Genomic DNA, 15,463 nt, shown 5'->3' with positions numbered 1-15,463 from the left:
ATGTACAAAACAAATAGAAATATATATATTATGTCAATGGCGCAAGTAACTTTTTCACAGAGCACTTCCTGAATATGCAATTATTATAATTCTTAACCTTTCAGTCCCCTTTTCACGTTTTCATGTAATTCTCTCTCTGATCACACACACACACACACACACACACACACACACACACACACACACACACACACACACACACACACACACACACACACATTCCACACCTTTCAGGTTAACAACACTCACTCAAGTTACATTCTTATTGAATATAAACGGAACTAAACATACCTTCCCCAATCATTTATTAATATGGTAGAAAACACACTTAGTTTAAACAGCTCTAAAAGTGGGGAAGGATTCTAATCTAGATTCTAGTCTCGACTCTGTACTTGAAGCTATTAGCAAAAACAAACCGTCTTTGAACTTGGTGTGTAAATTCCTCCCGGTTTCTGCTCTTTGCACAGACTGTCGTCGTGCAAAGACAACCGAACCTCAGACACAACTTAGAACGAAGGGTTGTTCCCTGCAAACTTATATTTATAAAAGACTATCTGTCTTCTTCTTCTTCTTCTTTTTGGTTTCCGGCAGTGTGGACGCCGCAAGGCGTATTACTGCCCTCCACAGGTCGGGAGTTTTCACAATTTTCTCGTGTCCCATTTCAAGTTTAAAATAATGTCCACCCGTGTTCCCATTCCCCACAGCTTCTCTTAAGTCATTCACCCTGAACCACTCGTCTGAATAGACGAGAATCCTTCCCTCAATGTGTAGTCTAAATCCTCCCCCGTCACGTCCACCACATTGAGGAATCTCTTGGCTGCATCAAGCACCATTTTAATTCTCTCCGATTTAGTTTTTATCTCTGCAGCGCAGTTGATTACCATGGCAATAAATGCTAGGAACTGCCTCTTCTCCATGGTTACGTTCATAATCTTTTCATCTGTCTTTCCTTCTGTTTTCTCCTTTTCTGCTGGTACTGTTGTTGCCCTCGTGCTCTCCTCCACTCTCCTTACCGCTTCTGAATAAGACATTTGTCCCCTCGCTTCCTCTCTTACTTGATTTACCTTTATCTCCTGCATTTTCCTTGTGCATTCCGCTGCCCCAGCATGATGCTCGCCGCTACAGTGTAAACACCTAGCTTGTTCTTGTCCTTTACACTTCTCCTCCTCACAACTGTCTTTCCCGCACCTCCCACATCTCCTGTCTCTCCCACATACGGCTGCAACATGTCCATATTCCTGACACCTGTAGCACCTTAGCGGTGCTCTCACGAACGGCCTGACCCTGTAACATACATACTCATGGTATACTCTTTCTGGTAACACACTCCCTTTAAAGGTCAGGCGTACAGACTTTGTTTTTTCTCGCTCTCCGTTTCTGTAGCGTGTTAGCCTTCTCGCTTCAGTAACTCCGCACACGTCAAGGAATTGGTCTTCCCTCGTTGTCAGAGGCACTCCACTTATAACTCCCCTTCTCTTTTCTCTTCCCTCAAGTTGGAAACAGGTTACTGGGCACTCTCCAAATAGTCTTATTCGCACTGCTTTCTTCTCCTGCTCCTCGTCTTTACACTGAATAATAACCATTCCAGTCCTTGTGATCCTCACCAGTTCTACCTTCCCAAGCTCTCCTTCCACGAATTTCCCTACTTGGCGTGGGTCCCTGAATACTCCATCTCTCTGCTCATCAGCTGTCATCCCCACCACATATTTCGCTCTGGCATCCACTGATCCACTGGAGTCTCCCCTCCTTCTCTTCTCCGATCGGCCCGACATGGTTACAGAACCACCTGTGTTCTCCTCCACCGCTCTCACTCCTTCTGTTTGACTTTGAACTTCGCGCTCTGTCTCCGTCTCCGACTCCATTTCCTCCTCCGAGTCCGCCTCTGACGGCGTCCGCCATCGCGCCGCCATCACGACAAGTCCTCTCCTTCTTCTGCCTTTCAAAGACTATCTGTATTCACTCTCTCAGAGTTATAGTTCTCTGTTTTGTTGACGTGTTTCTGTTTCAACCCGGATGACAGAGAAGGACGGACACAGTCTTCGCCCGTCCCTCTCTCTCACTCGGGTTGAAACACACATTACTATCCTGAGTTCCAGCCATAGGGTTCCAGCAGAAGCCCCATAAATGCTCGTTTAGATTTGATCATAAACAGGACACATTGGTTGTTAAAATAAACAAATAAAAATACAAATTAAGGAAATAAAGGAAGGAAAGAAAGAAAGAAAGAACTCCCATCCCCATTAATTAATTACGCACTGTGAATTTTCAATGTGTATTCTCTGAGACCCCAACTTATGTAGCTATTCACGGTTAAGCAGAAAAGAAAATACCGGATTTTTACCTACTTCACACAGCGCCCCAAACAGATCTTGTGCACTGACCAGATTTTGCTTTCCGGTGAAATAGGCCTATTTTCTTTTTCTTTTCTTTTCTTTGGCCAAAAAGTGTATTTTAGACGTAAAGTGGGGGTCTCAGAGTGTTCCCACTAGTAGGCAACTCCTGTTTTGGTGAGTAGCGAAAGTTTTTTTTTTTTTTTTTTTACTTAATAGGCCTACTACAGTCTACAGACGATATGTGCTCAGCGTTTCTTGCGTGCGCAAGGGATCATCACTGACATGGTGCCAAGTATAAGTTATTTTCAATAATAATGGAAACGGATATTCTCTCAACAAGTTTTAGGTCATGACATTGGCATAAACTGTATCTTTGATTGATTGATTGAAGGCTTTATTAGAAGTTTGCATAGGAAAATGTACAGATTCATGACGGTACAGTTCACTGGTACAAGGTCTACTAAAAGGAGATCCATGAAAAGACTAAGCTTATTTCAACAGGAAACCATTTAAGTATCTCATATAACATTGAATGACAGACAAATAGAACACAGTACTATGCAGTAGATATGTAAAGAAAAAGGGGAAAAAAAAGAAAAGAAAACAGTAAATCTAAAAAAACAGTAAGTATATACAAGGAATATACAGTAAATCTAAACAGACAGTAAGTATGTACAAGGAATATACACGTATACAAGTATATACAAGGAAGGGGCAGGGAGGGTAGGGTTGGGCTAGGTTTTTTACCAGTTGCGAACGGCTGCTGCCTGTAAGTGGTTTTTCAGGGCAATTTTAAAGGATGCTAGTGATCCACACTCCTTTATGGCCTTCGGTAAGGCATTCCACATTTTTGTGGTATAGCAGAAGAACGAGTTCGACCCTTTCTTTGAGTTGACTCTGGGTTGAACGTGATCTGTGGCACTGCCTCTGGTGTTGTAATTATGGACATCCTTAACGTTTATAAAGTATTTTGACAGGTACTTGGGTATCATAGTGGTGTAGTGTATCTTGTACACCAGGCCCATTGCAAGTTGCTGTACTCTGTCATCTACTCTGAGCCACCCCACTCTTAACTGGTGAGCAGAGGCGTAATTTGACCAATATCTAGGGTGTTGCAAGGAATGGAGTTTGTCGACGCGAGTGAAAAATTTCGTGTTTTATCCGGTTTTGGGTGTTTTTTTATTTCAGTTTGGGTGTTTATTCCCCACACAACAGTCTAACAAAAAAATAAGTTATTTTCTTAACATCATTTTTTTCAAGCCTAATATGTGTAATCTTTGAGTACAGTTCGGATATTGCAGGTATGTACAGGTATATTCATAGCCAGACAACCAGAGAGAGAGAGAGCTGATCACTTAACATTCCAATCAATCAACTCAATATTGTCGCCAGCTGGTCTCTGAGTGAAACCTAGACTCCAACAGTGAGCAGTTGGTTAATTCTTTAAAAAATCATAACTCTTGACAGGAATGGGCTAGAGACTTACTTTTTTCCCCTAAATGCTCAGAAATGCTACACCCTAGAGGCCCAAATGACGCCCCTGCTGGTGAGTAGCGGTGAGGTGAGTCTGATAGGGAAGGTTAAGCAGGACCCTAATTAGTTTATTTTGGGCTGTTTGGAGTTTAGTTTTAAGGGCTTGTGGGGCGTCACAATACCATACGTGGACTCCGTAGTCAAAGAGGGGCTGGATTATTGCACCAGCTATGGTCTTCACTGTGTTGAAGTTGACCATTGGGGCGATCCTCTGTAGGAAACGAGTTCGTTGGTTGATTTTTTTTATTACTTTTGAAGTCATCTTTTCGCTGGAAAGATTAGCTTCAAGGATACATCCTAAGTAAGAGATTTCGTTTTTTCGTGTTATGACCTTGTCACCCACTTTGATTGTGAAGTCATCTACCTTTTTGAGGTTATGATTTGATCCAAAGAGGATGGACTCGGTTTTTCCCAGGTGAATTGATAATTTGTTGTCGTTAAGCCATGTGCAGATCTTACTCAGTTCAGAGTTAAGTGTCTTTTCAACCTGCAAGTGGTCCTTGCCCGAGACTAGGAGAGCCGAGTCATCCGCGAACAGGAACAGGTTGCAGTCGCAAGCAGATGCCATGTCGTTCACGTATATTAGGAACAACAGAGGTCCCAGTATGCTACCTTGAGGAACACCACAGCTTACTGGGAGGGGGGGGGGGGGACAGGGTTCCGTTAATCTCCACCACCTGTTCCCTCCCCACCAGGTAAGATTGCATCCAGCTCACTGCTGCGCTGTCAAGACCGATGGCTTTTAGTTTCTCAATCAGAATAGCATGATCCACGGTGTCAAATGCCTTCTGGAGGTCCATCATGACCATGCCACTATATTTGCCCTGATCCGCTTCGCGTTTGATTTGGTCAGTCAAATAGAGAAGGCATGTGTCAGTGGAATGGGATTTTCTGAATCCAGATTGGAACTCGTAAATCAGATTATTCTCATCGAGATATCTTGCAATCTGTTCGTAGACTATTTTCTCCATGACTTTGGATATGGAGCTAAGAATGGAAACGGGGCGGTAGTTTCCAGGGTCTAGTTTGCCACCTTTTTTGTGCAGGGGGGTTACTTTTGCTAGTTTGAAGTCCTGGGGGACATGACCCTGTTCGATGGAAAGGTTAATTATGTGGGTAATGATTGGAGCAATGGTGGCGGCTGAATCTCTGAGAAATCTAGCTGGGATTTTATCAAGGCCAGTGGCCTTGTGCTGAGGTAGGGCGCTCAATTTTTTAAACACTTCATCAGTTGTCACTGTGGAAAGTTTAAAGCTGTCTTTTTTGACGCCCAGTTTTTTTAGAATTTTTTAACAAATTCTTCACCATACCGCCCAGATGGGGCGACCAGTCTTTCGACCAGTGAACGGGCTGTGGTGGTAAAGGTTTTGTTAAGATGGGTAGCCACTTCACCTTTGTCAGAAATGAGAGCGGCGTCCATTTTGATGTTTATGTTGTGGCATATGGTTTTTGATTTTAAGCCTAATTGGTTGTTAAGCAACTTCCATAGGTCTCGTGGTTTGTTTTTGTATTCATCGATTTTGTCGTCGATGTAGTTTTTTTTGGCGGATCTAACTAGGGCGGTTGTCTGGTTTCTAAGTTTCTTGCATTGAGCAGTAAGATGTTCAACGTGGATTTTGAGGCCAGGGTTGAATTTTTTACTGAGCTTTTTGCAGCACTTTCGTTTTTCATCGTATTTTTTGTCTCTGAGTTTAGCTGATTCTGCAATATCTGAGTTATACCATGGCTCTTGGCGGGCTTTAACCCTGGTGGTATTCAAGGGGGCCACGTCGTCTAGAGCATTGGTCAATTTGGTTTTAAAACCACACCATGCTTCTTCGACATCTGTACACTGCAGCTCTGGGGAAAAGTCTACACCCGCTAGTTTGAGATTAAAAGCCTCACTGGAGTAGTTCTTAGACAGAAAGATGTAGGCCTACATTATGACAAGGTGCTGTAAAGTAATAACGATCTAATTCGTGCCGTGGATAAAAGGTTATTTAATATTTACAGGGTGACCTGACCTGAGATAAACATTAATTTGAGAACCACTTTGTGATGATATGAACCCATCATCAGTCCACTAGGTGGCAGTATTAGTCAATATACACACTCATTTAAACCTTATTAACCAGGGTCCCACACTCCACTAGCCTAGCCAACACGTTCTCATCCCTACCGCGTATCACGCAAGACGCCCCGTCAAGTTGCCTCACTGCGTCTTGTCTAAACTTCAAAGGAGCCCAAAGGCCTCCATTTCAGACGCTTTAAGTCATGCTCTCCGCCTCCCACTCTTTCAGTCGCCTAGCGAGGTAACCATGGCAACGCGTCAACGGAGCGCTTGGAGCGCTTCATTTTCAGAACCGGGATGCTGTTTTGATCATGTATCAAAACAGCATCCCGGTTCTGCAACTGAGAGCTCCATTGTCAGAACCGGGATGCTGTTTTGATCGTGTTTTAAATGCACCAGATCACACACCATGAACCACCCACAGAATCCTGTAATTTTTCTGTGCATTTCAATACTAGATTTGTAATTTTTCGATGGCTAGATGGCTTAGAAAGGACAACGTTTATATTCTTTCCAAATATAAAATCAAGGTAGGTTGCAGGAACACACTTCCTAATGAGTCACAGAGAATGACGTTTGGTAGGCCAATCAGAGGTGGGTAAGGGCGGGTCTTCTCGGGAAGGTCGTGTTTTTGATTGGCTAATAGTGCCTGGCAGCATTGCTTTCACACAACACTGTGTGTGAGGATGAGGCTTTGTTTGTTTACAGTTTACACATGCACGCATGCATGCAGTGCCTGGCTGGTAGGAAGCTCACGGAGAGCCACGGATAACGTTTTGTCTTCTATTGCAAAGTCCATTCAGGTAAGAGTAAATACATTGTTAAATCCATCACTAATGTTAGGATGTGGTAGCCAATTGGGATGCGTGTGTTTGTTTCACTGTTTGATTGTCTGCTTTCTTGGGACATTTAATGCTAATGCTGTTGCTAAGCTGATTTAAACAACTACAAGCTAAAACAGGGGTCTTCAACGTTTTCAGGCCAGGGACCCCTTAGCTGAGAGAGAGATGAAGCAGGGACCCCTTAGCTGAGAGAGAGATGAAGCAGGGACCCCTTATGTGAGAGAGAGATGAATCAGGGACCCCTTAGTTGAGAGAGAGATGAAGCAGGGACCCCTTAGTTGAGAGAGAGATGAAGCAAGGACCACTTAGCTGAGAGAAAGATGAAGCAGGGACCCCTTAGCTGAGAGAGATAAAGCAGGGACCCCTTAGCTGAGACAGAGATGAAGCAGGGACCCCCTAGCTGAGAGAGATAAAGCAAGGACCCCTTGAGATGAAGCAGGGATCCCTTAGCTGAGAGATAAAGCAGGGACCCCTTAGCTGAGAGAGATGAAGCAGGGACCCCCCACTACACCAAGCCTATTTGCCAAAAATAGCAGATCTACAAGCTCTCAACATGGGAGGCGTTGAGAGCTTGTAGATCTGCAATTTTTATCTTAAGTTCCCCTCAAAATAGGGATTGAACCCCCAAGTTGTTAATTATCCTATCACACAAAGATTTGGCGCCCCCCCCCCCCCCCAGGGCCCCTATAGTAACTCTGAGGACCCCCTGATGAAGACCCCTGCTTTATAGCCTATGCCCCCCCCCCCCCCCACATCCTTATTGATAGGACAGTAGACTGACAGGAAATGCAGATATACAGTACATAGCAATGCATATATAATAATAGTAGATATATAAGCTGCCGTGCTGCGAGTTTGTAGATGTGCTAATTTTGAAGATCCTTGAGCAACATGGTTAGAGTGCATATGCTATGGAATAAACTAGTTTATTGTCCTGCACAGACGTGCAGGACACACTACCCTGACACCAAGTGACCAACTGGCCCACTATGAGCCTGTAGACATCTATTTTTTGAGTATGACGCGTGTAGATCTGCTTTCTTGGACATTTCTGTAGTCAATCAATTACCTGGTTATTACATCTATTATGATATGTAAATGCAACCCAATCATATTCTGATTGGGTTGCATATGATGATTTTTTTAACCTAGTGTTCAGGTGTATGGCTCTTAAATTTAAATTTATGTAATTGAATTCTATTGGTTCATTAACTAATTGATTGTTGACACCCACCATGGAATATGACCTATTTATAGGCTCCAATGCCACTCACTTGTAACTTGAGAAAGCCCTGTTGGGTGAAACGTTGTCGGTTGAAATTAAAAAACGTGAGAGCATTATACGTGTGCGGACATTATCCTTTATTCATTGTTTCCTGGATCCAGCACCGTATACACATTTTGGGGATGTGCATATGCTATTCCTTTGTTCTGTGTGTGTATTCTCCTCAGAATAGGGATGCGAGGGTTCATGTTGTTAATCTGAAAGAATGATCATTTCACACAAAAAGTGCTGCGAGCTTGTTGATCTGCTGTTTTTGAAGAAAATAAATTAGTGCAAGTTTTAATCTCTTTTAAAAGCGAACATTTGTAACACAACTCCCTGCACTCTCTAACACTGAGAGTGCACAAATGGAACCAAATGGATTTGGTTCCATTTGTACTTTGTCAAAGTTAAGGGGAGACCTTCAAATTTGTCGTACTGGTCGGGCCAGCGGTTAACAGCAGCAGACTCTTGTAGTTCTGGTGTGAACAGTTTTTGCACTGTTTTAGTAAAAATGTTTAGTCTAAACTCAATTCCACTCTCATATATTCATATAGGTTGATGGAGGATGGGATTCCGTCATCTTATGAGGACCTAACTGGAGCATAGCTGGTACAACCTGCAGGGAGCCTCTGCTAAGACACTGCGAATATACACCCAAGCCCTGGTCTTCTCTGCAGCGGATTACTGTGCCCCAGTCTGGAGCAGAACCCCCGTGCATGGCAAGGTTGATGTGGCTATCAACAGTGCCCTCCGTATCATAACTGGATGCCCGAAGCCTAGCCTACCCCAGTGTCCCTCTTGCCATTCGTCATGGGAATAGCCACGGCCGGCTGCCTCCCACGTCCTGAGATGCTGGCATGGCTATATGCGACACCGATGAAATGAAACTAGCTTTTACTTTTTCCTCCACGTCGCTGACTCCAGTTGCAGGAGCGCGTTGTGCAGAGCTTTGTTCAAAATAGCTGAGGAACACACTGGAACAATGTTGACGGACATCTTTTCCTATGTTGGATTGGATTAATACCCTTGGTGTCAATGCGTTGGAAACGTGGAGGTTTTACCTGCCTTTTTTGCTTTGATGCCGCCTTTTGTGGACCTGCTTTTACCTGCGGCTATGTGGACCATAACACCATGTACATACATACATACTGCTGCTAAGTGGACCTAATCTCATACATACATACATACATGAACTTTACACTTTGAATACGGTACATCATCATTGGCAGGATCTGCTGGTAGGGCTCTGGGTGGCATAATAGCAAAAAAACAAACAGCTGGGTGATCTGGGATATGCTGCTTACTCCAAACTATTTCACACGTGTGTTTGCCCTGTCATGGACTATTATGGCAGGTGTATGGGGCTCAAACACAAATATGAAAAGGGCAAATGGTCCAAAATAGAGCGATACAGTATTTCCTAGGTGTGCATACATTTGCCCAGGTATTGGCAATAACAGGAGATATGGGATGGGAACCGTGTGAAGTAAGGTGGAAGGGCAGCATGGTAGCCTATTGGAATAGATTAATCAGAATGCCAGAAAATAGAGTTGCCAAGAAAATATTTATTTGGGATGTATCAATAAAAGGTGCATGGGCATTGGGCAAGTACTGTGGATGAGATGCCCCTGCACCTTGAAACTGGTAGATACAGAGGAGTAGTGGAGGAAGAGGGGGTTTGTATTTATTGTGACATAAATGATATTGAGAATGAGTTCCACTTTATGTTCTACTGCCCTTTGTATCATGAGCTACGTCAAAGACTGTTTAATAAGTGTAAAAACCTAGATTTGATATGGTTAAGTGACGCAGAGAGACTTTGTTGGATTTTTGAACACAAGATATTTGCACTGGCAGAATATTTAGAGAAAGCATGGGACAAACAGACAAAGAAAACATATATGTAAGGTATATTTATTTTGTTTTGTCATTTTCTTTTCTTTTCTTTATAATATTATTGTTGTGCACTGTGTGCAGTTTCCAATAATGGAATGTGGTATTGTTTATTCATGTTTGGTGTCTTATAAGCTCGCAAGGGATGGGTCTTTTCGAAGTATACCATGACACGAAAAAAATAAATAATAATAACCGGTTATGCTTAACGGTTACACGGTTAATTTTCATAATAATATGATCGCATTGTCCTGGTCCTGGATACTGATGATAGCCAAAGATATTATTATGCCAAGGTACTATATTAGTGTTGTGTTGGTGGTGAAGGTTTTCCATGAGGTGATTTATATAACCAGAATACACTGTGCCCGTTTGTCTTCTCATTCTGTATGCCCATGGCAAAGAGCATTTTTACTAAAATGTCCACCTGCTGGACAGGTTATTCAATGATTGGAATTGATTAATTCAGAATCAAGCATTCAACTAAGCTGTGAGTTAGATGATGAACATGTTTCCCCTCTCTCTGCCCTGTTTTTTTCCTGAAAATAAGTACACCTGTAGAATGTGACCACAATGATTTTGATTCACAGAACAAAAAAATTGTAATACAATCATGAAATCATGTTTTCATTCCCACTTCAGTTCTAGGACACTTCGTAGCAACACCAGTGCATATTACCAGTACACAGGATGCCAAAACATGTAATGTGTGATGTATATGTGCCAAGAACAATAAATTCCAGGAATATGTATCATGTCTTTGTGTTTATTGATAATGAAATATAGCTATGTATTCAAGCAAATTGTGCTGTTACAGTATGTCATACATACGTACATGTTAGTACAGTAGGTGTATAATCCAGCTATATTTGCAGACTAAGGTGCTCTACACACGGCAGGCGGTTGCCGTCGGGGCTGCCGCTAGGATCAGCGGTGGCCGCACCGCGGTGAGACACAAACACACTCGTTCAGTGATTAAACGCCGCGCGGTATTTCACAAAGATGAACACAATCCATCTCTCACCGCCCGCGTACGCATGCACAAACGAGCACGCTCGCGGGGGATTTCACGGGGCCGCGCCCGCTCTCCTCGCCGCCCCAAAACTTCGCTGCGCGGCTGAAAAAGCCGCCCGCCTCCCGTTGAAAATGAATTACTAGCAGGCGGTGACCGCGTACCGTCTGGAATCCCCTTTGATGTGCTTTACAGTAACAAGGACAGAGATCACCAGGCAGGGAGTTTCACTGCCAACAGCAAATACCTGGTTGTGATACTGTAGTGTTATATTGTAGTAATAGTGTGTTATTACTGTCATATTACATAGTGATACAACCTTTCTGACATGATATGATATAGTACTATTGTCAGTTTGGTTTTCATCATAGCTTTCCATCAACTGGACTATACTGTATATGAGGCAGATATGTGTACAGCAGGGTTCCCCAATTAGTTTTCCCCAAGGGCCGAATTATGTCTAGGATACCAAGCCGAGGGCCACAACATTGCAGGGGGTGACGGTGGTGTTCCCACTACTCCAGCGACAGTTTTCGTCGTTGTCAGGTGAAAATCTTGAATGTCTAAAACTGTTCGTTTTGAATTTATCATATTAAAATGATTTAAACTAGTGAAAACAGCGATCTACAAGCACACAACGCTTCGCGTTGCGAGGCGGCGTTGTGTGCTTGTAGATCTGCTGTTTTCACTACTTTTGTGCGACGGCCTTGTATGATTTACGAAAGAACGTACAAATTTGGAGATACGAGATTTCCACCCGACAACGACGATATACTAGCTTTGTTGCTGCTCTTATACCACCATTATTACTGGGGTTGGTGTGGGCCAGACAGTAGCCCCCCGCGGGCTGCAAATGGCTCGCGGGCCGCCTATTGGGGAACCCTGGTGTACAGTATCAGATGTATGAACAGTTAGAAAGATGTTAAATCAACAGCATCTGTCAGCAGTGAAACAGCAGTTAACTTAAGCAGGCAACTGAACTGTCTTGCTTCTGGAGCCCTGGTAGCCAGGCCCTGGACTGCTCAAGCTGCGGCAAGCACCAAGAACTAGAGGCAAGAAAATTGAATATGGGAGCCAACCCAGGGTAAAGCACTGGAGGGGCAAGAAGTACCACATGCTGTAGATGCACTGTGCGACAGCTTATAGCTAACAACACTGTAGATTTCAGGGTTTAGGTTTCTCAAACCTTCAAAGTTCAAGGTCTCCTCTTAACTCTGACAGTGTACAAATGAGCCAAATGAACCCTAACAAGTCCATTTGGGTTCCATTTGTACACTGTCAGAGTTACAGATTAGTATGGGTCAATTTGGACCCCCCTAAAGGAACCCACAGTGTCCCTGGAATCCACTTTGAGAAACACTGCTGCTCTAGGTTAGGGTTAGGGTTAAGTTTAGGGTTAGATTTAGGGTTAGGGTTACTGTGACGTCAGACCACTCTAACAGAATGGGTTTGCCACTCTGATAAAAGTCAGATATTGATCATAGTGTAGGGCCTCACCAAGAGGCATTCCTTGTACGGTGGCACCTACTGTAATATAGACGATCTACAAGATCACTACGGGTTGCTGATGCTACTCATTTTGAGCTTGTGTGGATTGGTTCTTTTCAGGAAGTGGTGATTCCAGGGACTCTTTACGGACTAAGTTCCTTTAGGGGGGTCCAACTTGACCCATACTAATCTGTAACTGTTCATACATCTGATACTGTACACCAGGGTTCCCCAATAGGCGGCCCGCGGGCCATTTGCAGCCCGCGGGGGGCTACTGTCTGGCCCACACCAACCCCAGTAATAATGGTGGTATAAGAGCAGCAACAAAGCTAGTATATCGTCGTTGTCGGGTGGAAATCTCGTATCTCCAAATTTGTACGTTCTTTCGTAAATCATACAAGGCCGTCGCACAAAAGTAGTGAAAACAGCAGATCTACAAGCACACAACGCCGCCTCGCAACGCGAAGCGTTGTGTGCTTGTAGATCGGCTGTTTTCACTAGTTTAAATCATTTTTAATATGATAAATTCAAAACGAACAGTTTTAGACATTCAAGATTTTCACCTGACAACGACGAAAACTGTCGCTGGAGTAGTGGGAACACCACCGTCACCCCCTGCAATGTTGTGGCCCTCGGCTTGGTATCCTAGACATAATTCGGCCCTTGGGGAAAACTAATTGGGGAACCCTGCTGTACACATATCTGCCTCATATACAGTATAGTCCAGTGATGGAAAGCTATGATGAAAACCAAACTGACAATAGTACTATATCATATCATGTCAGAAAGGTTGTATCACTATGTAATATGACAGTAATAACACACTATTACTACAATATAACACTACAGTATCACAACCAGGTATTTGCTGTTGGCAGTGAAACTCCCTGCCTGGTGATCTCTGTCCTTGTTACTGTAAAGCACATCAAAGGGGATTCCAGACGGTACGCGGTCACCGCCTGCTAGTAATTCATTTTCAACGGGAGGCGGGCGGCTTTTTCAGCCGCGCAGCGAAGTTTTGGGGCGGCGAGGAGAGCGGGCGCGGCCCCGTGAAATCCCCCGCGAGCGTGCTCGTTTGTGCATGCGTACGCGGGCGGTGAGAGATGGATTGTGTTCATCTTTGTGAAATACCGCGCGGCGTTTAATCACTGAACGAGTGTGTTTGTGTCTCACCGCGGTGCGGCCACCGCTGATCCTAGCGGCAGCCCCGACGGCAACCGCCTGCCGTGTGTAGAGCACCTTAGTCTGCAAATATAGCTGGATTATACACCTACTGTACTAACATGTACGTATGTATGACATACTGTAACAGCACAATTTGCTTGAATACATAGCTATATTTCATTATCAATAAACACAAAGACATGATACATATTCCTGGAATTTATTGTTCTTGGCACATATACATCACACATTACATGTTTTGGCATCCTGTGTACTGGTAATATGCACTGGTGTTGCTACGAAGTGTCCTAGAACTGAAGTGGGAATGAAAACATGATTTCATGATTGTATTACAATTTTTTTGTTCTGTGAATCAAAATCATTGTGGTCACATTCTACAGGTGTACTTATTTTCAGGAAAAAAACAGGGCAGAGAGAGGGGAAACATGTTCATCATCTAACTCACAGCTTAGTTGAATGCTTGATTCTGAATTAATCAATTCCAATCATTGAATAACCTGTCCAGCAGGTGGACATTTTAGTAAAAATGCTCTTTGCCATGGGCATACAGAATGAGAAGACAAACGGGCACAGTGTATTCTGGTTATATAAATCACCTCATGGAAAACCTTCACCACCAACACAACACTAATATAGTACCTTGGCATAATAATATCTTTGGCTATCATCAGTATCCAGGACCAGGACAATGCGATCATATTATTATGAAAATTAACCGTGTAACCGTTAAGCATAACCGGTTATTATTATTTATTTTTTTCGTGTCATGGTATACTTCGAAAAGACCCATCCCTTGCGAGCTTATAAGACACCAAACATGAATAAACAATACCACATTCCATTATTGGAAACTGCACACAGTGCACAACAATAATATTATAAAGAAAAGAAAAGAAAATGACAAAACAAAATAAATATACCTTACATATATGTTTTCTTTGTCTGTTTGTCCCATGCTTTCTCTAAATATTCTGCCAGTGCAAATATCTTGTGTTCAAAAATCCAACAAAGTCTCTCTGCGTCACTTAACCATATCAAATCTAGGTTTTTACACTTATTAAACAGTCTTTGACGTAGCTCATGATACAAAGGGCAGTAGAACATAAAGTGGAACTCATTCTCAATATCATTTATGTCACAATAAATACAAACCCCCTCTTCCTCCACTACTCCTCTGTATCTACCAGTTTCAAGGTGCAGGGGCATCTCATCCACAGTACTTGCCCAATGCCCATGCACCTTTTATTGATAAATCCCAAATAAATATTTTCTTGGCAACTCTATTTTCTGGCATTCTGATTAATCTATTCCAATAGGCTACCATGCTGCCCTTCCACCTTACTTCACACGGTTCCCATCCCATATCTCCTGTTATTGCCAATACCTGGGCAAATGTATGCACACCTAGGAAATACTGTATCGCTCTATTTTGGACCATTTGCCCTTTTCATATTTGTGTTTGAGCCCCATACACCTGCCATAATAGTCCATGACAGGGCAAACACACGTGTGAAATAGTTTGGAGTAAGCAGCATATCCCAGATCACCCAGCTGTTTGTTTTTTTGCTATTATGCCACCCAGAGCCCTACCAGCAGATCCTGCCAATGATGATGTACCGTATTCAAAGTGTAAAGTTCATGTATGTATGTATGTATGAGATTAGGTCCACTTAGCAGCAGTATGTATGTATGTACATGGTGTTATGGTCCACATAGCCGCAGGTAAAAGCAGGTCCACAAAAGGCGGCATCAAAGCAAAAAAGGCAGGTAAAACCTCCACGTTTCCAACGCATTGACACCAAGGGTATTAATCCAATCCAACATAGGAAAAGATGTCCGTCAACATTGTTCCAGTGTGTT

At 43.2% G+C, this 15,463-nt stretch overlaps 1 protein-coding gene and 1 long non-coding RNA gene across 2 annotated transcripts in view; one reads left to right on the top strand and one right to left on the bottom strand.

The window, feature by feature from the left end:
* Positions 1-6,610: 6,610 nt before the first annotated feature.
* LOC308299375 lies at positions 6,611-10,668 on the top strand. The gene is made up of 2 exons (XR_013962762.1): positions 6,611-6,719; positions 8,580-10,668. It is a non-coding gene; the product is annotated as an uncharacterized lncRNA (long non-coding RNA).
* Positions 10,669-13,890: 3,222 nt separating this feature from the next.
* LOC308299589 (large ribosomal subunit protein eL6-like) overlaps positions 13,891-15,463 on the bottom strand; it is a gene marked incomplete at both ends in the record, with an annotated part of 2,749 nt that continues 1,176 nt past the window's right edge. Inside the window, 1 exon segment of the mRNA XM_080743384.1 lies at positions 13,891-13,896. Coding sequence (XP_080599510.1) covers positions 13,891-13,896 — 6 coding nt within the window.

This window comes from Nannobrachium achirus (assembly GCF_963921795.1).
Source record: "Nannobrachium achirus genome assembly, chromosome: 15".
NCBI lineage: Eukaryota > Metazoa > Chordata > Actinopteri > Myctophiformes > Myctophidae > Nannobrachium > Nannobrachium achirus.
Note: the sequence above shows the minus strand (reverse complement) of the source record. Positions and strands in the feature narration are given on the sequence as shown.